General features: G+C 57.9%; 3 protein-coding genes across 4 annotated transcripts in view; all 3 read left to right on the top strand.

Moving 5' to 3' along the window:
* Positions 1–742: 742 nt before the first annotated feature.
* On the top strand, positions 743–1,880 carry CLDN3 (claudin 3). Its single transcript, XM_009900485.2, has one exon. The coding sequence runs from the start codon at positions 815–817 to the stop codon at positions 1,457–1,459; it is 645 nt and encodes a 214-aa protein (XP_009898787.1). The 5' UTR covers positions 743–814; the 3' UTR covers positions 1,460–1,880.
* A 1,508-nt stretch (positions 1,881–3,388) lies between these two features.
* Positions 3,389–5,571, top strand: ABHD11 (abhydrolase domain containing 11). Of its 2 annotated transcripts, none has more exons than XM_054166572.1 (5): positions 3,389–3,518; positions 3,625–3,798; positions 4,178–4,348; positions 4,609–4,790; positions 5,086–5,571. In XM_054166572.1, the coding sequence occupies exons 1-5, from the start codon at positions 3,441–3,443 to the stop codon at positions 5,222–5,224; spliced, it is 744 nt and encodes a 247-aa protein (XP_054022547.1). In that variant the 5' UTR covers positions 3,389–3,440; the 3' UTR covers positions 5,225–5,571. The 2 variants fall into 2 exon arrangements, with proteins under 2 accessions (XP_054022547.1, XP_054022548.1); XM_054166573.1 differs by having other exon boundaries at positions 3,405–3,518; positions 3,621–3,798.
* Positions 5,572–8,382: 2,811 nt separating this feature from the next.
* Positions 8,383–20,908, top strand: part of MTMR4 (myotubularin related protein 4) — a 68,423-nt gene continuing 55,897 nt past the window's right edge. The window contains exon 1 of the mRNA XM_054166335.1: positions 8,383–8,430. The gene's annotated coding sequence lies outside the window, so the exon portion shown is untranslated. The remainder of the gene's footprint in view (positions 8,431–20,908) is intronic.

Genomic DNA, 20,908 nt, shown 5'->3' with positions numbered 1-20,908 from the left:
CAAAATACACGAGCAGGATGAGTACAGATATTTATTATCCACTCAGGGTGAGTACAGATATTTATTATCCACTCAGGGAATTCCCATTGCTGCTCCCTGCCTAGCAGGGTGGGAGCAGGAGGGGGTAGGGTGGTGGGGTATAACCCCCTGCCAGACCCCCTCCTGCTGCCACCCTGCCCGTGGAACCCCCTGGGATGGTGGCACTGGGGCAAGGAGTGTCACAACACGACGAAGGGCTTTGCACTTTGCACGGTGATGCAAAGTTGCCCGGCGCTTGCCGAGCCCCAGCTGAACGTGAGCGAGCACTGATAAGGTTCCCCAGAAATAAACCAAACTCTGACCTGCCAGCACCTCCAGGAGGTGGAGGCAAGGGGGTGGGGAACGGTGAAAACGAAGGACTTCCACGTCTCCAAAGGGGTTCGGTGGGTCTGAGCGAACGCGGCGGCCTTGCTTCCTGGTATCCATCACCCCGAAACCAAGGGGATGGCCATGGCAGGTGGCGTCTCTCCCCCTCCCGCCCTTCTCAGGTAACCAGCGCCATCTCTGCAAACAAAGGGGAGGGTGTGGGACGCAGGTGACGGAGGAACGGAGAGGAGCGTCCAGCAGTGAAACCCCACCCGGGGCGGGCGCAGGAGCTGGCCCCGCCAGCCCTTATAAATACAGGTGCACCCAGGTGTAAGCTGATCCCCCGAGGGCTGTGAGCGGTGACGGGTGACGGCCACGGCATTCCCTCCCTGGGTCCTTCTCCGCCATCACCCAGAGCGCAGCAGCAGCAGCAGCAGCAGCAGCAGCCACCAGCAGCGAAGCGGCCACCATGTCGATGGCGTTGGAGATCGGTGGGGTGGCCTTGGCGGTGTTGGGTTGGTTGTGCAGCATCATTTGTTGCGCCTTGCCCATGTGGAGGGTGACGGCTTTCATCGGCAACAACATCGTGACGGCCCAGATCATCTGGGAAGGGCTGTGGATGAACTGCGTGGTGCAGAGCACGGGGCAGATGCAGTGCAAGGTCTACGACTCCATGCTGGCCCTGCCGCAGGACCTGCAAGCCGCCCGCGCCCTCCTGGTGGTGGGCATCGTCTTGGCCGTCCTGGGTTTGATGGTGGCCATCGTGGGCGCCCAGTGCACGCGCTGCGTGGAGGATGAGAGCACCAAAGCCAAGATCACCATCGTCTCCGGCGTCATCTTCCTCCTCTCCGGCGTCATGAACCTCATCCCCGTCTCCTGGTCAGCCAACACCATCATCCGGGATTTCTACAGCCCGCTGGTGCTCGACCCACAGAAGAGGGAGCTGGGCACTTCGCTCTATGTGGGCTGGGCGGCCTCCGCCCTCCTGCTGATGGGGGGGGCCCTGCTCTGCTGCTCCTGCCCCCCCAAAGAGGACAGGTACCCCACGGGCAAGGTGGCCTACTCCGCCCCGCGCTCCGCCGTTACCAGCTACGACAAGAGGAACTATGTCTGAGCCCTCTCGGCACCCCCTGGCACACCCCAACACCCCAAAGTCCTCCACCCCTCACCCCGGGACACCCTTATCATCCCCACGGGGACCGGGAGTGGCAGCAGCGGGGCAGGGGGGGGGCGCGAAGGAGGGGTCGGGGACGGCGTCGGGGTCAGGGCCGGGCTGTGTAAATAGAGACGGTTTCGGTTAAACACGAGGCAGTTTCGGGTCGGCGGGAGAAGCGGCGCCCAGAGTGCCCCTGCCCGAGCCGGTGGGATGGGATGGGGGGACGGGGGAGACGGGGGGGGGACAGTGCCGCCCCCCCAGTGTGTGTGTGTCCCCCATGGCCACCGGGCGGGCGCCGTCTGTCCCTGTTACGCGTGGTCTGTACCGGTTACATTTGTCAATAAACGTGTCCTGTTTTGGTAGCACGAGTATCCTTGGACTGGGGTGGGGGGAAGCAGGATCCCACCGGGCACTGGGATCTGGGGGTACAGTACCCCCCGAAGAGCCACCCCACACGCTCCAACAGCGCCGGATTTGGGGATGGGGGGGGGTGGGGGGAGAGTTGTTCTCATGCCTCCGTCTCTCATCCCCCTCACCCCGGGGTCTCTGCTCTGGGAGGGGGCAGTGCAGTTACCCTTCCACAGCTGGGGGAACAGTTCTGGCCGGGGTGGGAGGCAGAAGGGCAGGTGCTGAAGGGAGGGAGGCAGCGGCACACCCTGCCCGCCCGGGCCAAAGTCTCGCTCTGCAGAGGGGAACACCGGGCGCTGCTCCCCCCGCCGCTAACCCCTCCCGGTTACAGACCAGCGGCTGGGGCGAGGCTGCCTTGCACAACCGCTCCCTGCGCCTCGGCCCGGCCGCGGCAGCCGCCTTCCGCGCCACGCTCCAGCGGGCAGGGACAAAGGGAAAGGAAAGAGCTGCTGCAGGTGCACCGGGGCCCGGCGATCAGCGGGGCCGGCCGCGCAGCGGGACCGAGCGGGCGCCCCGGCAACCTGCAACCTGCCCCGGGGCTCGGAGCGGCTTTCGGGAAAAGGCTGCCCCGCGGCAGAGGGGGGAGGTTTTGGTGCCCCGCGGCCTTGGCTGCACCTGCAGCAGGAGCAGGCGGCCCTGACCCTGCCCGGCCCCAGCGGCCGGTGCCGGCGGAGCCAGCTGCCCCGCTCGCAAGCAGGTGATGGGCCCGGCTCGGCTTTCCCCGGGGCCCCTCCCCGTCCCGCTCCTCGGCACGCCTGGCTGCAGGCAGACACGATAAGGATCTGTAGGGCAGTTCTGCCCGGCTCTGTCTGGCCCTGGGAGGGGTGTCCCGGGAGGACACGGCCCCAGTTCCCTGCCTAGCCCGCGGCTGGCCTCGTTCCGGTCCCCGCCCGCAGGCAGCGCTGACCTTGCGGCCCCGAGGCTGGCAGGAGCCAGGCAGCCGTTAGGCAGAGCCGCCCTCCTGCCGCCAGGGGGCGCGCGCCTTCCAGCTCGCGGGGCGGGGCGGGGCGGGGCGCGCGGCGCGCGCGTGCTGCGTCAGGCCCCGCGCGCCGCCGCCAGGACCGCCGCCGCCATCATGCTCCGCAGGTTCCCCCGCACCCCCGCCCCAACGGGAAGGCTGAGCGTCCGCCCGCCGCTTGTCGCCGCTGCCGCCGCCGCCCGCTCCGTGGTGACGTAAGGGCGCGGCCACGCGAGTTGGGAGGGGGACGGCAGGAAGGATCCCGAGAGAAAGGGCAGAGCCGTTGGGCGGAACTGGGCCACGACCCCCGCGGTAACCCCGCCCGAGGTTTGGCCCCGCGCCGTGCGCGTTGGGCCGAGCCCTGGCCCCGCCCCCAGGCATTAGCCCCGCCCCTAGCCCAGTCCGCGCCGTTCTTCCCGTCGCCAGCGGGCAGCCGTTGGCCCCGCCCAGCCACTAGCCCCGCCCCTTGCTCCACCCGCGTGCCCTGGCTCCGCCCTGACGCCCCTGTCGCGCAGGGCCGTGCCGCTGGCACACGTGGAGGTGCCGGGCCGTGAGGACCGGCTGCCCCTGGTGATGCTGCACGGGCTCTTCGGCAACCACAGCAACTTCCAGACGGTGGCCAAGGCGCTGGTGAGCCGCGGCAGCGGTAAGGTGAGGCCACGGCGATGTGGGAGAGAAGCCCGCAGCGCCCCAAGGAAGGAGGTGACCAGCGGCCGGTGCCCGGAGCTGCGGTGACAGTGTGCCTCTGCCCAGGCAGGTGCTGACGATGGACGCTAGGAACCACGGCAGCAGCCCCCATAGTCCGCTGATGACTTACGAAGCTATGAGCCTGGACGTGCAGCACCTCCTGACGCGCCTGGGCATCACCAAGTGCATCGTCCTGGGACACAGCATGGGGGGCAAGACGGCGATGACGCTGGCCTTGCAGCGGGTTGGCACACACAAGGCTCCCGGGGCTGGGGGGGGGAAGGAGGTTGTAGGAAAGGGGGTGGCATCTGTGGGGGCTGTTCACTAGTGCCAGCGTTGCCCACAGCCCTGCAGCAGGTGGATTTTCTTTGTCACAGTTAGGGTGCTGTCCCTTTAAGTTCAGAGCAAGTCTCTGCCCTGTCCCTCCAGCAGTAATCATGAGAAACTTGTAGATGCCTCATGCCAAGAGACAGGGAAACGAACTTGGGAAGGGCAGGAGGAGGATCTGCTGAGGCAGGAGGGAGCTCAGAGCCCCCCAGGTGTCTGGGTGGGAGCAGAACCCTGTACCCCGTCCCACTGAGGCAATCTTGGCTAGCCTCTATCTGCCATGCTTGTGTCCCCAGCCTGACCTGGTGGAACGCCTCATCTCTGTGGACATTAGTCCCACCACAACTGCACTTGTCTCTGGGTTCTCTGCCTACATCTCTGCCATGAAGTCAGTGAGGATCCCGGATGGCCTGTCCCGCTCTGCTGCCCGCCAGCTGGCAGATGATCATCTACGTCCCGTGGTCCAGGTGGGACATCCCACTCCTTGGATGGGGTTGCCACTCCCAGCCTGGCCCTGGAGCACAGTGCTTTAGGGCCGTGACACTTCCCACCCCTGCTCTCCATCCGCTGTTGTGGGCAGCCAGAGGACATCTCACCGAGGCTCTCAGGGTGCTGGGGAATGCCACAGCGTGGGAGATGGGCTAGATGGGGTGGAGGGGAGGATGGAAGCTGCTGGGACATCTCAAGGGCTTGTTGCTGAAGCATGCATGACCCCCTTCTGTGGCAGCTCCCGCAGCTGAGACACTTCCTGCTCACCAACCTGGTGGAGGTGGAGGGCCGCTACGCCTGGCGGTTGAACCTGGAAGCAATTTCCCACCACCTGACAGATATCATGAACTTCCCTGTCTTCCATAAGCCTTATCTTGGCCCTGCACTCTTCTTGGGAGGATCCGAGTCACCCTATATGAGGTGGGACTGGAGAGAAGTGGTTCAAGCCTGTGGTTTGATCTCTTGTGCTCTTCTGCAGCTTCTAAAGGGGGGAGGAAGCCCCCAAGATGGGAAAGGTCCTAGAGCAGGCTTTGTGATTCCAGCAGCCAGTGACACCCAACACACTGGAGAGCAAGGGGGATGCTGGGGACAGCCTCAGGCTTACCCAGCTGGGAAAGGGATGACCTGGGATCTTGCTATACCTGTGGAGGGTGAGGGAAGGCACTTGAGTGGTCCTCTGACCATGCCTCCCGTGGCATGCTCCCTTGTCCTGCAGCTCCAAAGACTACCCAGAGATCCAGCGCCTCTTCCCCAAGGCAGACATCCAGTACATTGAAGGTGCAGGCCACATAGTCCACCAAGAGAAATTTGAAGAGTTCGTCACTGCTGTCTCCAAGTTCCTGCTGTCACCTTAGTGCTGAGGTCTCTGCAAGCACAATGTGGGACCTGAGAAGCTCCAGGCAGTGAGGTGGAGCTCTGTGAGGCAGGGCTCAGCCTGGACCAACTGACCGTGTTGCCATCCAATCCTGCCTGCAAGACCTCCCACCCCAGGTCACCTGGAGCCAGAGCAGGGAGGCTCTTCCATCCTGCTGAGCTCTCCTGCCACCTGGCAGGGTGGCACTGGCCCAGCACACTGTCCTGTCTGCGCTGGAACATCTGGGAGGCAGAGAGGGGAGACAAAAGCCCTCTCACTCTCTAGCCCACCTGCTGGTGAATCTGGCTGTGACTCTGCAAAACGTGCAATAAAGATGAATAATCCATGCCAAGGCAGAAAATGGTTTGGACTGGTCTTGGAGGACAGGAGAAGGGGTGGTGGGCACAAGAAGGGGCTCTCAGTGGGGATGCTGGTGGGAGGGGACAAATGAACTGGGCTTATAATGCATTGAGTGTGCATAGGATGGGTCTGAGGATCTTTCATGGCTCCCAGGGGAACTATGTCCTTCCTCCATCTCAGGGGCAGCAAGATGGACCAGAGAGTGGGGGAAGAGGTCTCCTGAGCAAGGAGGTGCTGCGAGTGGGAGGCAGGGAAATCCCCTGGAGCACATCTGCCCAGCCTGTCCTCTCCTCCCTGAGCTCCCTCCAAACTCTCACCTCCCACCTACTCAGCATCCCCTGAGAAGGCAACGTAACAGCAGCTACTCAGCGACTGCCAACAGCCACCCACCCAGCCCGGGCTGCAGGCAGAGGAGCGCAGCCGTCTGCTGTGAAAATCCCTTTATTAGATGATTGGTAAAGCCAGAGACAGGGTGGAAGCAGCTCTGAAGGTGACAGATTGTCTCTGTCGCAGCTGGGGACAGGCTCCAGCCTGCAGCTGGGCAGAGAATCATTAAGGCTGGAAAAGATGTCCAGGATCATCGAGTCCGACCATTAATCCAGTGCCACCAAGCCCAGGGCTAAACCATGTCCCTCAGCACCACATCAATGTCTCTAGGGACAGGAACACCACCAGCCTCAGCTACACAGGGATACAGTCTCCTGAGTCCCCAGCCTGATGCATGCTGGGCTCCATCCCTGTGCATTGGGCCAGGCCAGGTGAGTAGGACCCTGTCCCACCACTGAGCCCCAGCACCACAGGTCATACCTGCCACTACCTCTCAGTCCCTGGCCTCCCCGAGGAGCCATGAAAACTATTTGTGCTGCAGGAGGGAAATGAAAGCAGATGTTTGCCACAGCTTCATTTCCTGTCTCCCAGCTGGGCTGTTGTTATACCCTGCCCAGGCTCCTGCAGTCACCTGTAGCCCAGCACATGCCTGTGAGCACACCAGAGGCCCTGCACTCTTTGCAGCCACGTTCACATTTCCTCCTGGAAGCACTCAGCACATCATCAATGCATGTAACTGTCCCCAGAATCACAACACAGACACCCACAGGGTGAGGAGGAGGCTTCCTGGCAGACCCTCTCAGAGCCAGGCCTAGGGCAGCTCTGCTTGCAGCTTGCAGCTGCAGGGACAGGTGGAGGTGGCTATCCTCAGCCATGGACCACCATCCCCTTCATCCACACATCACCCAAACCTTCCAGACCTGAGACTGAGCTCAGCTCATCCCCGTTCAGGTGCTGGCAGGCAGACACTACCTTGGGCAGCAGCACACTCATCCCTCTGAGGGTTTCACCAAGGGTTTCTGGTGAGACCCCAGCTGTGCCCAGTTCTGGAGCCCCTATTACAGGAAGGATCTGGAGGTGCTGGAAGGTGTCCAGAGAAGGCCCACGAGGATGAGCAGAGGGCTGGAGCTGCTCTGCTATGAGGAAAGACTGAGTGAGTTGGGGTTGTTCAGTCTGGAGAAGAGAAGGCTCTGAGGAGACCTTCTGGTGGCCTTCCAGTATCTGAAGGGGTCTACAAGAAAGCTGGGGAGGGACTTTTGAGGGTGTCAGGGAGGGATAGGACTGGGGGCAATGAAAAAAAACGAAGTGAGTAGATTCAGATTGGATGTTAGGAAGAAGTTCTTCCCCATGAGGGTGGTGAGAGCCTGGCACAGGTTGCCCAGGGAGGTGGTGGAAGCCTCATGCCTGGAGGTTTTGAAGGCCAGTCTGGATGTGGCTGTGAGCAACCTGCTGCAGTGTGAGGTGTCCCTGGCCATGGCAGGGGGTTGGAACTGGATGATCCCTGAGGTAATTTCCAACCATAGCAATTCTATGATTCACCATCCTAGGCTCCACCTCACAGGAGTGGGGGGGAAGAAGAGCCTGCCTGAAAGTTAAAATCCAGACTGTAAGAAAGCCTGAGGGAGGTTGCTCCATAACCGTATCAGCAGGGCTGTTTCACAGGACAGCTGAGTGTAGGGCAAGACGTGAGTGGGAGTGACACCAACGATGGGGAAACCCGAGGACAAGCTGTGGGGAAGGGAGGCATCCAGCCCTTTGGGATGTAGAGGCAGCTGCAGCAAGCTTGGGAGGGTGGTGAAACACGGAGACCTTAAGGATCTTTTTACCGTCCCGAAGCCTTCCGCAGCCCGTGGCGGCGATCTGTCACACCGCAGCTCCGAGGTGCCAGCACTGTGAAAAGCCCCCAGCGCCATCCTGTCCCCAGGGCACCGCTGGGAGGAGGCAGCGCTGCCAGAGCCTGTCCACACCACGGGCCTCCTCTGACGGCCGCTGTTCAGGGAGCAGACCGGTGTGGAGCACGTACCCTGCTGCTCTGCCTCCGGGCCTCGGCCGCGCCCTCGGGCTGCTCCCTTACCACGGCGGGGGCGGTTCTCCGCCGCCCTGACACAGCCGGGTGTGCGAAGAGGGCCTGGCCGCCGGGCCGGGCGGGGCCACCCGCCTCCGGTTGTATTCCCTACGCCCCCCGCAAGGCCCCGCTGACCGCCCGCCCTTTCCCGAGTGGAACGGCTGCCCGCCCGCGGATTGGCTGCGGCGGGACGCGCTGTGATTTCTCATTGGCTGCCAAGCGCTGGATCCCACCCCGCGCTGCGCGGCGCGCCGTGTCACGGGATAGGCTTGCGGGAGAGGGGAAGGGCGTGGCCTGGCGGCCGGCGGCGCTGGGCGGGGACGCGTTGGCTCTGTTCATTGGCCTGCGGTGCCGGTGGCGCTGGGCGCTGATTGGCAGCGCTGCGCGGGCCGGTGTAGGGGGGCAGGGTGGGGAACTGCACGCGGCAGAGGCGGGATCGGTGCGGACGGAGCCAGGTGAGACCCTGCCGGAGCCCCCTCCCCTCCCTTCTCCTCTCGGCGCCCACCGAGCCCCGAGCACGGTCCCTGCTCGCGTTCCCGCTCCTCGCCCGGGCCTCGCGGCGCTCCTCAGCTTCCTCTCCGCCGCCTGGCCGGGCCCCGCTCCGCCCTCTCCTCGCCGCCCGATGAGCGGGGCCTCCCCGGGGCCTGTCTGTGAGGGGCGGTTGCCGGCCCGGTGTCGGCAGCGCTGAGGCGGCGGTGGCGGGCCTGCAGCGCGGTGCCGGTGGGGCGGGCTGCGGCGGCGGGCCCGGGCTGGCCTTGCGCTGCTCCCCGCCGCGCGCAGCGTGGCCGGGGACCGCAGGGGACGGCCCCGGGGTGCAGGGCGGGCTAAAGATGGATTGACTTCAAAAAGAAGGAACGAGACGCGGGGCTGTCGCCGGGTCAGGCCCGGGGCGGGGGCGGCCTGCCTGCTGCCGGCCCTGCCGCTCGGTCCGGCGGCTCTGCTGGGCCTCCGCCCCCTCCGTACCGGGAACGGCGGCTCTTCCCCAACCCCGCGGCGGTAGTGGGCGGGCCCCGGGCTCGGAGAGCTCTCGCCAACGGAGCGGAGGCTGCGGCCCCGGCTCGCCTCCCCTGCCCTCCTGCCAAAGGCTATCCCTCCCTCCCTCCCTCCCTCCCTCCCACCTGTGCAGGCGCCTTAGAGATCCCACCTGGCAGCGCCTCTCGGGTGAGGGATCCTAATGCTTCACCGACCATGGTAGCGGCACGGAGCTGCTTGTTCTGCCAGACTCCTGCCGCCTGCATCCTGCCTGCTGGTTTTGCCCGGTGCCCATTGCATGAGGTCAGACAGTGCAGGTTTGTGGAGATGGTGCCAGCTCTCCTTGCTGGATACAAGCCAGAGAAGCTTTCTGTCCTGATTTGACTCTGCTGGTGGCTGAAGTTTGGTGTGGACTTGGTACTGCTGGAGGTTTGACACTTGCCAAACAAAACCCTCAACCAACGGTGTTGTAAACGTGGGTTTCCTTAAAGCATTCCATAGGATGCTTTTGGGTTTTCCTTCTGAATTAACTGAGGGAGGATGAGCTCACAATAACCCATGTCAAATTGGTGGCTCCAAGAGAACTTTGCTGTGTTATACTGACAGGCTTATAAGGATCCTACTGCTGACTTTGTCAGTGACCTGAAGCAAGTTTGCAGCTAAAAGCTAGTGAAGCACCCAAACAACTTGGAGTGCTGAGTGGGTTATGAGAGATGAGGCTCTGATACACTGGTCTGGTTAGCTTGGGACTTTACCTCTGTTCAGGTCAAGTCCCAGTTACCAGAGAAAGCAAACTGTTACGCCAAACCCAGGTTTGGTGCTTGTGTATGGGGCAAAGGCTGGTAGAAAGCTGGGCAGAGTTTAGAGACAATGCACAGGGGTGGGATTAAAGGTGGAAAAAGCTGCCATGTGGTGATGAGAGCTCCATCTGCTTAATTCAGCAAGAAGATGTGGTCAGTCTGTGTGCTTGTGGAGGGCAGAGGCTGGGCTGTGGGAATTGTGTGGCTGCTGGTGGTGGTATAGGAGTGTGTGCATGGAAACAGAGTGTGTGTTTTTAACTGACAGAGACTCAGACATGAGAACAAACTTCCCCAAGTCAGTGATGACTTAGTATTTGCTGCCAACATCTCTTTTGTTAAGAAAAGCAAGTGGCAAGCATTGCAGCCCTGCTAACAGGCCAGGACATTGTGTGGTCTGCTTTGCTCTGGACTTTGCAAGGTGGCTGCTTCCAGGGTGTTTGCTGGGGGCATGGATACCTTTCAGTGAACAAACTGAGCTGAAGACTGGGAAATAGATTTCAGAGTTTTACTTAGAGTTCTTAGTTTCTAGGAACATCTGGTTTCCCCTTTGCTCTGTTCACAGGAATCTGTTTACACTGGCAGCAAAGTTATTTGATGTTTCTGAACAGGGCTGTTTCCTCAGATGCATTGTTGCTGTTGCTTTGGTGGCAGTGTCCTCCCAGCCCTTCTGCCCTGCTGACAGTGTCACTTAGCTGTCAGATTGATCTGTGGCAAGCTAAATGGGAGAAAAAAAAGAAACAAAATGAAGGGAAGCTTTAGGGCTAGATCTTAACCATGATACAGAGGCTTTGGGAGGATGCTGCTGTGCAGCAGCTTTTATTGTTATTGCCATCTGCCAAAATATGCCCTGGCTTGCTTGGGGGTTTTGTTCACATGGGGCTTTTCAATGCCACCCCTGTCCCAGCCCTGGTGGGAGTGAAGGGGGTGATGTGTGCAGCCATTCCCTGTACTGCTGACCTGCATCTCACTGAGCTTTGCTCACCTGAAAGCAGGCACCAGATCTGGAGGGCTCTTGTCCACCCTGTTTGTGAGGCTTGCTCTGGGAGCTGGGCCTCTTCCTCATGGAGATGTTGCTTCCATCTGTGCTGTTTCAGACAGCTATTTCCCACCCTGTTCTGTATCCTCAGGTCCTCCTTAGAGGCTGCTGTCAGGTGAGGGAAAGAGTTGCTCTCAGTAGTAGTTTGGAAGGTGAATTAAAAGGAGGCTAGAGAGAGGATGATTGTTTCTTGTGTGGTTGCATGGAGTGTGTGAAGTTCAAAAAGGGATTGGATGAGGCACTTGGAGCCATGGTTTAGTAGTCAGGAGGTGTTGGGTGACAGGTTGGACCTGATGATGATCTCTGAGGTCTTTTCCAACCTTATTGATTCTATGATTCCATGAAGTTGTTGAGCATGGTTGTACAAGCAAATCAAGCAGGTTAAGCTCACAGAGATTATTTTTATCAGGGGAAAAAGGTGAACAGGAATGGGGGGGGGAAGTGAATTAAAAAATCATTGTTATGTACTTGCACATCCCACTCAACTTCCCAGAGCAGGAATATTCCCTTGTTGGGGGGCTAATTATTACTAATAACTAACAGGCAGTTATGAAAGTTGGTGCCTGTGCCTTCCATCCAAGGCAGCTCCATCCAGCCCCAGCTTTCTGCTGCTTGGTGCTTCTGAGTTTGGATGTGGGCTCTTATCCTGAGGCTCAGCTCTGCCGCTGCCTGCAGGAAAACATCAACATTTGCAGGGCTCCATCAGAGCCCTTGTGAGAGAACCATGAATGGGGAAGATTGCTATTAACAAAATGACTTTGCTCTCAACAAATTAGCCTGGCAGATTAATCCCTCCTTGTAATCCCTGGCTGGCTCTCCAGGAGGATGCCTGTGCTGTTAAGGAGCGGGGAGGAATTTTGCTGATGGAATTGCTTCCTCCTGTTCCTCCCTGAGCAGTCCTGTAGGGCCTGTGCAGTTCCACACACTCTCACCGGCCTGCAAGGATAGGATTTCCCCGAGGAGGGATCAGATCATTAGCTTATAAATAGTAAATGCCTGTCCAGGCCTACTTTTGAGTGGTGGTTGGTTGTCTTGTGTCCTGCCTCTGCAACAAGTAGGGCTGCATCTGCACCTCGTGGCCCAAACAGCAAATCCAAGGAAATCAGGCGTGCTTCCTGTTGGAGGTGATGACTTCGTGCAAGGAAGGAAGCTGCCCCGGTGTGAGGTGCTTCAGCTTTGCAGGGTTGCAGACGTGACTGATCTGAAAGGCTCCAGCGGCAGCAGAGCGCTGTGCTGCTCTGTACCCCGGGGTGGTGCCTGGTTCCAGAGGAAAATCAGCTCTTTTTACTGGGAACATGGGCTGAAGTGGAACTGAAACACATCCACTGGGTGAATCCCCTGTGAAATGAGCCCGTTTTGCCTGCCAGAGAGCATGTGGGGGTACTGGGGAGCCCTTCTCTCTAACTCGGACCTCTTGGGAGTCCTTTTTGAGCTGCACACACACGTTCCCCTTACCTGCCACCTATTTTCCCTCCAGTTTTGCTTCATTTATTGCAGATTTGGTCAATCTTATGGCTGCTGCAAGTGTTTGATGCCTGTGGAGGTTTAGGGTCTGCAGAGACCCCCTCCTGACTCAGCTCCCCAGCAGCAGACCTGTTGTGTTCATGCTCAGCCTTCTTCATGCTGAAGTGTTGGTGGGGAGCTTCCATTCACCCTGTTGTTCCTGGCTGTGCCCCTGGGCTGGAGGAGCAGCTTCCTCTTCTCCAGGATGCTTCACTTGGACTTGTGGGGATGGTTTTGTATGGGGTTTGTTTTGCAGCATTGTTCTGCAGACCTGAGCGATCTATGGGCAGTTTGAGAGCAGGGTCTTGCATTTTCCTGGGGGAGATCACATTAATGGGACCCAGCAGCAGCAAAGCCAAACAGATGGCCCCTGCTTTTAGCTGTGGTTAATGACTTTGGGGGGGACTTATTATTTTGACTTTGCTGCTCTTTCTCAGTTGAGAGATGTCCTCAAATTTCTTCTTCAAGCAGGGGAAGCCTGCCCAGGGCCCTATCCCAAGAGAGCAGAGTTCTGTGTCTGTGTATTCCCTTGCAACATGTATCAAGTAACCAGCCTCAGAGGCTTCCTTTTGTGTTGTGTGCATTTGTAGGAGCTTTATTCCTGTGAGTCTGAGCTGGAGCAAGAGCAATCTTCCTTCCCTCGTGGATCACACTGCTTATCTTCTAGGTGGAGTGTTTGCTCAACAGCATGTTTGATACAGCTGATCTCCTGCACTCTAAACCCCGTGAAGGTCAGCTGTGCTGGGCACACACAGTGGTTTGCCTTTTGCCAGTGCTGCTTTTAGTATAGTAGTATCAGTCAGGGTTGGAAGGGACCACAAGGATCAGCTAGTTCCAACCCCCCTGCCATGGGCAGGGACACCCCACACTAGATCAGGCTGCCCAGAGCCTCATCCAGCCTGGGCTTAAACACCTCCAGGGATGGGGCCCCAACCACCTCCCTGGACAACCCATTCCAGAGCTTCACCACTCTCATGGGGAAGAATTTCCTCCTCACCTCCAGCCTGAATCTCCCCACCTCCAGCTTCATTCCATTCCCCCTAGTCCTAGCACTTCCTGAGAAGTCCCTCCCCAGCCTTCTTGTAGCCCCCTTCAGATCCTGGAAGGCCACAATTAGGTCACCTCTGAGCCTTCTCTTCTCCAGACTGAACAGCCCCAACTCTTTCAGTCTGTCCTCATAGGAGAGGTGCTCCAGCCCTCTGCTCATCCTCCTGGCCCTTCTCTGGACACCTTCCAGCACCTCCAGATCCCTCTTGGAATAGGGGCTCCAGAACTGGAGGCAGTACTCCAGCTGGGGTCTCACCAGAGCTGAGCAGAGGGGGAGAATCACCTCCCTGGCCCTGCTGGCCACACTTCTCTCGCTGCAGCCCAGGATCTGATTGGCTTTCTGGGCTGCAAGTGTACACTGAGAGCTCCTGTTGAGCTTCTCCTCCACTAGCACCCCCAAATCCCTCTCCTCAGGACTGCTTTCCAGCCAGTCCCTGCCCAGCCTGGATTTGTGCCTGGGATTGCCTCGACCCAGCTGCAGGACCCTGCCCTTGGTCTTGTTGAACCTCCTGAGGTTGGCTTGTGCCCACCTCTCCAGCCTGTCCAGGTCCCTTCTTTCCTGGAGGAAAGAAGTCCCCCGCTGGCTCTCGCAAGGGTGCAGGTCTGGTGGTGCCAGAGCCACGCTGGCCAGCAGCCATGGCCTTCATAGGAGAGGTGGTGATGTGGGCTGAGGTTTACCTGAGCCTCGGGAATGGGCTTAGCTAGAAACAGGGTGGGTGGGCCTGTTCTGGTGGCAAAGTGCAGGCTGTGTGTTGGGCAGCTCTGTCTGAGACCTAGCAAGAAGCCCAGCCTGGTGACTTCTGCTGAGGCTGTTAACCACCAGCAGCTCCACCCCTCTCTGGAGGTGCCTGTCCTGGCAGCAGAGACATAGGTAGACACTGCTCCTAACTTATCTGCTCGGGGGGCAAAGTCTTGCATCTGAACTTAAGCCCAGATTCAGGGCAGGCTATTCTCTAGAGCTCAGCTTTCTTCCATTTCATGGCTCAGGCAGCACTGGCTGCAGAGCAGAGTCGTTGTTCCTTTTCCAACCTGACCAGTTCTTCCTTGCAGAATGAAATGGTGGGATTGTTCTCTCTGGCAGAACGTGCTTGGGATGTGGTACTGCTTGTGAGTGACAGCTTTATGGTAAGGACCCTCAGAGCGTTTCTTCTTGAGTCACTTCAATTGCTTGGCCTCTGCCAGCCTGTGTCTGGTGGCCTCCGTTGAAACCCCCGGGGCTGCTGGGAGCCAGGGGTGCAGCTTGCATTGTTCCTTCTGGAAGCCTCAGAGGGCTTTTGTTATTTTGTTGTTATTCTAGAAACTTGTTGAGGTAGCCAGCTTCCTCTGAGAGGACGAGTGCCTTGTGGCAATCCAGCCCAAATCTATTCAGTTGCCTCTTGTTGTTTCTACTGGGCTGCCTGGATGTGCAATAAAATCCTTCCCCCCCCCCCCCCTTTCTTTAACGTTTCCAAGTAATTGGCGGAAGTTTGCTTTATTGCCAGAGCATGACTGGCATGGAGCACTTGGTACTAGCAGTGCAGAGTGTGCCAGAGCCAGTCAGGACTCTGTGTCACTGTTTTTATGTGGACAAGAGAAGCTGTCGTCTCGTTTACGAGGCACCTACAGCCGGTGGTGAGAGCGCCTCAGCGAGGGTCCTGGAGGAGAGCCTGGCTGGCTGCCGGCCCGGAGCTCAGGTGGCTGCCTCTGCTTCCTGCAGCCCGGCTTGCTGCCGGTTCCCCCTGCCAGCAGCGTCACCTGAGGGGCTTCTCATCGCCCCCAGCCTTCAGGTGTAGGTTTAGGAGGACGGAAGGAGCCACAGAGCCTTTGCTTCTCGCTCCGCTCAGCATTATTCGGGCTTGTGCTTCCTTCTGCTTTCTAGTCAGGCTGCACAGCCCCTTTCCTGCCTCCTACCAGGTTAGGGCTGCAGCCACCCCAGGGCCAAAGGCTCTCTTCTTCCTTCCTTGAATTTTCCCAAAGACTAAAATGCTCAAACCTCACTGAAAACGTTGGAGCAGGCCCATGGCACCTGGGTGCAAAGCAGAAAGCCTGTGCTACCCTGGAGCTCAGATGTGGGTAAGAGGCAGTGAGGCTCCTCGGGCACAAGGCTTGAGGGTGCTGAAGCTGGATGTGAAAGGGAGCAGCCTGTGTGTGGTGGGGCAGAAAGCTGTGTTTGGGTGGGGGAAGCACAGCTGCAGTGTGTTTGGGGGGGGTTGGTGGGCAGGTGCACAGCAGAGTGGGATTTGTGAGCTCCTCTGGAGGCATCACTGCTATTTTGTGATTTGTTTGGGGGTTTTTTTAAGGTGCTTTACATACCCCTGAAGATGCTGTGTCTGCTGGACTTTACCAGTGTCCTGGGGTGTGAAACTGCTCCCCTGGCAGTGCTGAAGTACAGTTCATGTCTTGCTGTCAACTGCCCTGCAGCCTTGGGGAGCTCTGGGCCCTTGTCAGCCCCTCGTTCCCTCTCCAGTGCAATGAGTGCTGTGACTCCAGGGTTTGTCACAAGCTGATACTTTTATGTCCTCTGTATGTGGGAGTTATTTCCTTTGATGCTCTAGTTCAGTGCTGCTTCTGTGTCTGCTGTGCTCCTGGGCAGCCATTTCCCTACAGTCACAGTGGGTTAGGCAGTATAATGGCAGGGATCCCTGCAGGGCAATTAACTCTGCTCTTTCTGGGGGTATCAGCTTTTCTTTCTGTGTATCTGAATCCTTTGTGCTTCCAGACCTTCTCAGTCCTCTGCAAACATCTCTCTCACCTGTACAAGGCTGTTCATTGCCTGCCTGGTATGAAGGGGAGATCTTCTGCTTCTAGAAAGTGTCAGCTCTGTCAGGGGAGCTCCTGTCTTGCATTTCTCTTATCCACTCCCTTTAAAGCAGATGACAGGAGGGGACTGCTCTAGCAAAGGAAAGCTGCAGTGCCCCCCCCTGTTTCTCTGTACCTTCTCCAGTGCCCTGGTGCTATCCAGAGGCCGTGGATGTGTGTGCAAACCTAGCCAGGAGCTGCAGATATTAGAGAGAGGGAGTCTAGGCAAAGAGAAATCTTACCTTGCTTGCAGCAAGGAAGCTTCTCTGTCTGAATCTGGTTTCCCTGAGGTGCCAGAGTCTCTGTGTGCTGCCCCTTTCCCTTCTGCAGGGAGAGGGAATGGCATGGTGCCCAGGGAGAGGGATAGAGCTGAGGTGAGTGGCTTGTGTAAAAGCCATAGCTGAGCTGAGTTTATCAACCAAACACTGGTAAATTTTGGCACTGGTGCCAACACTGACACTGCTGGCTGGTCCTGGAGCAGGTGCAGTGCCTTCAGTAAGTAATTTTATGAGTATATTGAGGAAGCTTTCTCATCCCTGGGATAACCCAGTGCTGTGGATCCTTTCATTCCTGTTCCAGCACCCACACTGCTGCCCTGCTCCAGGCCTTGGTGCTTCTAATTCAGGGAGGTGAAAAGTACATTGGGCTCTGAATGTCTGTTGCTGGCGTGGGCTGAGCTGTTTGGATTTAGCTGCTATGGGAAGAGAAAGTCCCTTGCTTTCAAAGCAGAAGTGCCTGCTCAAGCTGTGAACTCCCTGTTTTGCAGGGGGTTTTGAACCCCTGGTGCGTCATCCTGGCAGCAGCTGTAAGTAAAGGGCAGCACAGCAGCAAAAATAGTCCTGTCAGGAGCCCTGTGGTAAGGGAAGGGGCCAGGGTGGGAGACTCCCAGGTACTGGAGGCATGTTCAGAAACCCCTGAGACGACCTAAAGGCGAGTCCCAGGCTTTCCCTGCAGCTTTGCCAGATTGCACCATTACACAGGGCAGTGTCAGGGGCTTCCCTGCTGGGAAACAGCACCTTCGAGTTGTTGCTGGAGCAGCTTTGCTCTGATCCTTCTGCTGCTGTTTGCCCAGTGGCTGTGACAGCTTAATTGCTGTTCCTCAGCCTGGCAGTTGTCATCCTTCAAGTGGACATCTACAGTGGCTGGGTGGGAAATCCAAGGGGGCGCTTTGGGGGAGGCACCTTCAGAGAGGTGACCTGGGCAGAATGAATCTGTGCCTTAAACATGAAGCTGTGATGTTGACTTTGTGTTCCTATAGAATGTTGTGGTGCTGTGAGTCACCAGGGTGCCAGCCCTGGAAGAGCAGATGCCTTCTTTTTGTAGCACAGCAGGCTGGGAGCACGATGAACCGTGCTGGAGAGGAGCATTTCTGCTTGCTGAAGGTGAGGGCTGAGGCATGGTGAGGGAAGTGGTAATTAATGCAGTTGCCTCAGGCTGGGATTCGATGGGAGGGGATTCTCTTCCTCTGCTCAGCTCTGGTGAGACCCCAGCTGGAGTACTGCCTCCAGTTCTGGAGCCCCTATTACAAGAGGGATCTGGAGGTGCTGGAAGGTGTCCAGAGAAGGGCCATGAGGATGAGCAGAGGGCTGGAGCACCTCTGCTGTGAGGACAGACTGAGGGAGTTGGGGCTGTTCAGTCTGGAGAAGAGAAGGCTCAGAGGTGACCTCATTGTGGCCTTCCAGTGTGTGAAGGGGGCCTACAGGGGGGCTGGGGAGGGACTTCTCAGGCTCTCAGGTAGTGATAGGACTAGGGGGAATGGAAGGAAGCTGGAGGTGGGGAGGAAGTTCTTCCCCTGAGAGTGGTGAAGCCCTGGAATGGGTTGTCCAGGGAGGTGGTGGAGGCCCCAGCCCTGGAGGTGTTTAAGCCCAGGCTGGATGAGGCTCTGGCCAGCTTGATCTAGTGAGGGGTGTCCCTGCCTGTGGCAGGGGAGTTGGAACTAGCTGATCCTTGTGGTCCCTTCCAACCCTGACTGATACTATGATGGGCTCAGAGAGAAGCTGGGCCTGCAGGGCAGCCCCTGCAGTCGAATCATTGATCAGAAGTGACGACTGAGCCGGCAGGCTTTGGTCTGAAAAATTGATCGTGTCCTTTCTTGTGCCCGTGGCTGACTCAACCACTGACCATTCCTGCCAGGAGAGCCAGCAGCTGCGGGGAGGGAAGGTACAGTGCCGCTCACAGGGCAGCCTGGAGCCGCGCTGCAGGCAGGGAGTGCCGCGGTGCCGGCACCAGCGGGATGCGGAATCATGGTGCGAATGAATGCCAGGGCTGGCATGTGCCGGCAAGCAGCTCACAGAATCCCCAAGGTTGGAAGAGACCTCAAAGATCATCCAGTCCAACCTGTCACCACAGACCTCATGACTAAACCATGGCACCAAGTGCCATGTCCAATCTCCTCTTGAACACCTCCAGGAGTGGGGACTCCACCACCTCCCTGGGCAGCACATTCCAGTGGCTAACAACTCTCTCTGTGAAGAACTTTCTCCTTGCCTCCAGCCTAAACTTCCCCTGGTGCAGCTTGAGACTGTGTCCTCTTGTTCTGGTGGTAGTTGCTAGAGAGAATAGACCAACCCCCACCTGGCTACAACCTCCCTTCAGGTAGTTGTAGAGAGCAATGAGGTCTCCCCTGAGCCTCCTCTTCTCCAGGCTAAACAATCCCAGCTCCCTCAAACTCGTAGCCCTCCCTCCTGTCCTTTGCACTTCTTAGACTGGCAGAAGATCATTTCTTACCTACTCTGTTCTTTGCTCTTTTCCCCCTGTCTGGAATGACACAAGTTAATCTATTCAGCCTGCTGGCAGTGCTCCCTTGGGGCTCTCTCCCCTCCTGCTGTGCCAGCGGGCAGATGGATACCTTTCTACTGCCTGCTCTCAGGCTCTATCAGAAAGAGGGTAGCCAGGCACCTTGGGATACCAGCTAATATGATCCTAGACAGAGCCTGTTTTGTTCAGCAAGGAGACTAAGTGGAGATCATTTTTAATGTGGAAGTGTTGAATGCAGAGGTTCTCTGCAGATCTGACTGCCTCATTAGGAAGCAGCTTGCAGAGCTGCCATTGCCTTTGCTAAATGAAGCAAAAGAGGAAGCAAAAGTGGTTCTGTCCTGTGCAGTGGACTTTGGGTTTTGTTTTGTTGATGAGAAGTGAAAGTCCCTCCCTCCTTTTCCTCCCTCCTCTTCTGGGTCTTTCTTCCTTCGATGGGTATTTCTGCTGGAGGAAGTCAGAGTGAAACCCTTCCTCCTGTGGCCTTGCCTTCTGTTTTTGAAATGTGAGAGGAAGTTCCTTAGACTTCTCAGAAAAGGTTCAATAGGTCTGGGGGCAGAGGAAGTCACGTTTTCAGGGTTTGACTAATGACAAAGCCCTTGGAATCAAACCTCCCAGGAGCAAGCTGGTTCTGTTGGAGGTCTCTGAGGAGCTGAGAGCCTGGCAGGCAGGATCCCACCACATCTGTGCTGCAGATAGCTGTGCTGCTGCTCCTGCCCCACAATTGCAGAGCAAAGGGTTCTTACAGGTGCCACAAGCACAGAAACAGGCTGGATTGAGAGCAGCCCTGCAGAGAAGGATGTGGGGGTGCTGGTGGATGAGACACTTGCCATAAGCTGGCAATGTGTGCTGGCAGCCCAAAAAGCCAACACTGTCCTGGGCTGCATCAAAAGATGTGTGGCCAGCAGGTGGCTGGAGGTGATTCTGCCCCTCTACTCTGCTCTTGTGGGACCTCGTCTGAAGTACTGCATACAGCTCTGGAGCTCCCAACTCAAGAAGGATGTTGAATGGCTGGAGAGGGTCCAGAGGAGGCCATAAAGATGATCAGAGAGCTGGAGAACCCTCCCCAGTGGGGAGAGGCTGAGAGAGTTGAGTCTGTTTGGCCTGGAGAAGAGAAGGCTCCGGGGAGACCTTAGAGCAACCTTCCAGTTACCTGAAGGAGCTACAGGAGAGCTGGGGAGGGACTTTTGACAAGGGCTTGTAGTGACAGGACAAGGGGGAATAGATTGAAGCTTGAGGAGGGTGGTTTAGACTGGGGGTTAGGAAGACATTCTTTACTCTGAGGGTGGGGAGACACTGGCACAGGTTGCCCAGGGAGGCTGTGGATGCCCCTTCCCTGGAGGTGCTCAAGGCCAGGTTGGATGAGGCCTTGAGCAACCTGGGCTAGTGGGAGGTGTCCCTGCCCGTGGCATGGAGGATGGAACTGGCTGATCTTCCAGCTCAAGCCATTCTGTGATGCTCCTGTGATGAGGAGTGCTGCAGCTCTGACTTCTCAAAGATGCAGCTTTCAGCTCTGCCTGTTCTGCATCAGTGGCAGCACCTGGAGCTGCTGTGCTGCAGCCCTGGGTGCTGGTGTGTGCTGCAAGCTGGAATTGCTGAGAGAGCTGCTGCTGGTTTCAGCAGCCATGGGATCCCCTCTCTGCCTGGCCTCATATCTGAGCCAAGACAATGAAAACCCCTTTGTCTTTGTGTTTGTGCTAGGTCTGATGCATTTGCATCTTCATCCCCGGCCTTTCAGAGGCAGTGATGATCCTGAATGAGTTTTAATGCAGTTATTAGAGGTAAGAAACCCCAGGCACTGTTCCTAACCCTGAAAGTCAGAGTTGCAGCAGAGGAATACAAATCCTGAGTGCTTCTGTCAGTGCCCAGCTTGTCCTCGTGCCCTGTGCTGGTGGAAGCCGGCAGCAGGGAAGGGTCAGCGTGTGTGGCTTTGTGCAGCTCTTGCTGCTAGATAAGCAGGGGCCTTGCTATATTTATCAAGTTGCCTTCTCTTTCCTTTTATTGATTGGCTGGGGATTTCCCTTTCTAAGAGAGGAGGTCATG

The sequence above is a fragment of the Dryobates pubescens genome, chromosome 13 (genome assembly GCF_014839835.1).
Source record: "Dryobates pubescens isolate bDryPub1 chromosome 13, bDryPub1.pri, whole genome shotgun sequence".
In the NCBI taxonomy this organism is placed as follows: domain Eukaryota; kingdom Metazoa; phylum Chordata; class Aves; order Piciformes; family Picidae; genus Dryobates; species Dryobates pubescens.
Note: the sequence above shows the minus strand (reverse complement) of the source record. Positions and strands in the feature narration are given on the sequence as shown.

Bases quoted from the DNA above. Each gene is read 5' to 3' on its own strand.
- CLDN3 (XM_009900485.2), top strand. From the start codon at position 815: ATGTCGATGGCGTTGGAGATCGGTGGGGTGGCCTTGGCGGTGTTGGGT.
- ABHD11 (XM_054166572.1), top strand. From the start codon at position 3,441: ATGCTGCACGGGCTCTTCGGCAACCACAGCAACTTCCAGACGGTGGCC. The intron at 3,519-3,624 runs GTGAGGCCACGG...CTGCCCAGGCAG, and splicing joins TGAGCCGCGGCAGCGGTAAG to GTGCTGACGATGGACGCTAG. The intron at 3,799-4,177 runs GTTGGCACACAC...TTGTGTCCCCAG, and splicing joins TGACGCTGGCCTTGCAGCGG to CCTGACCTGGTGGAACGCCT.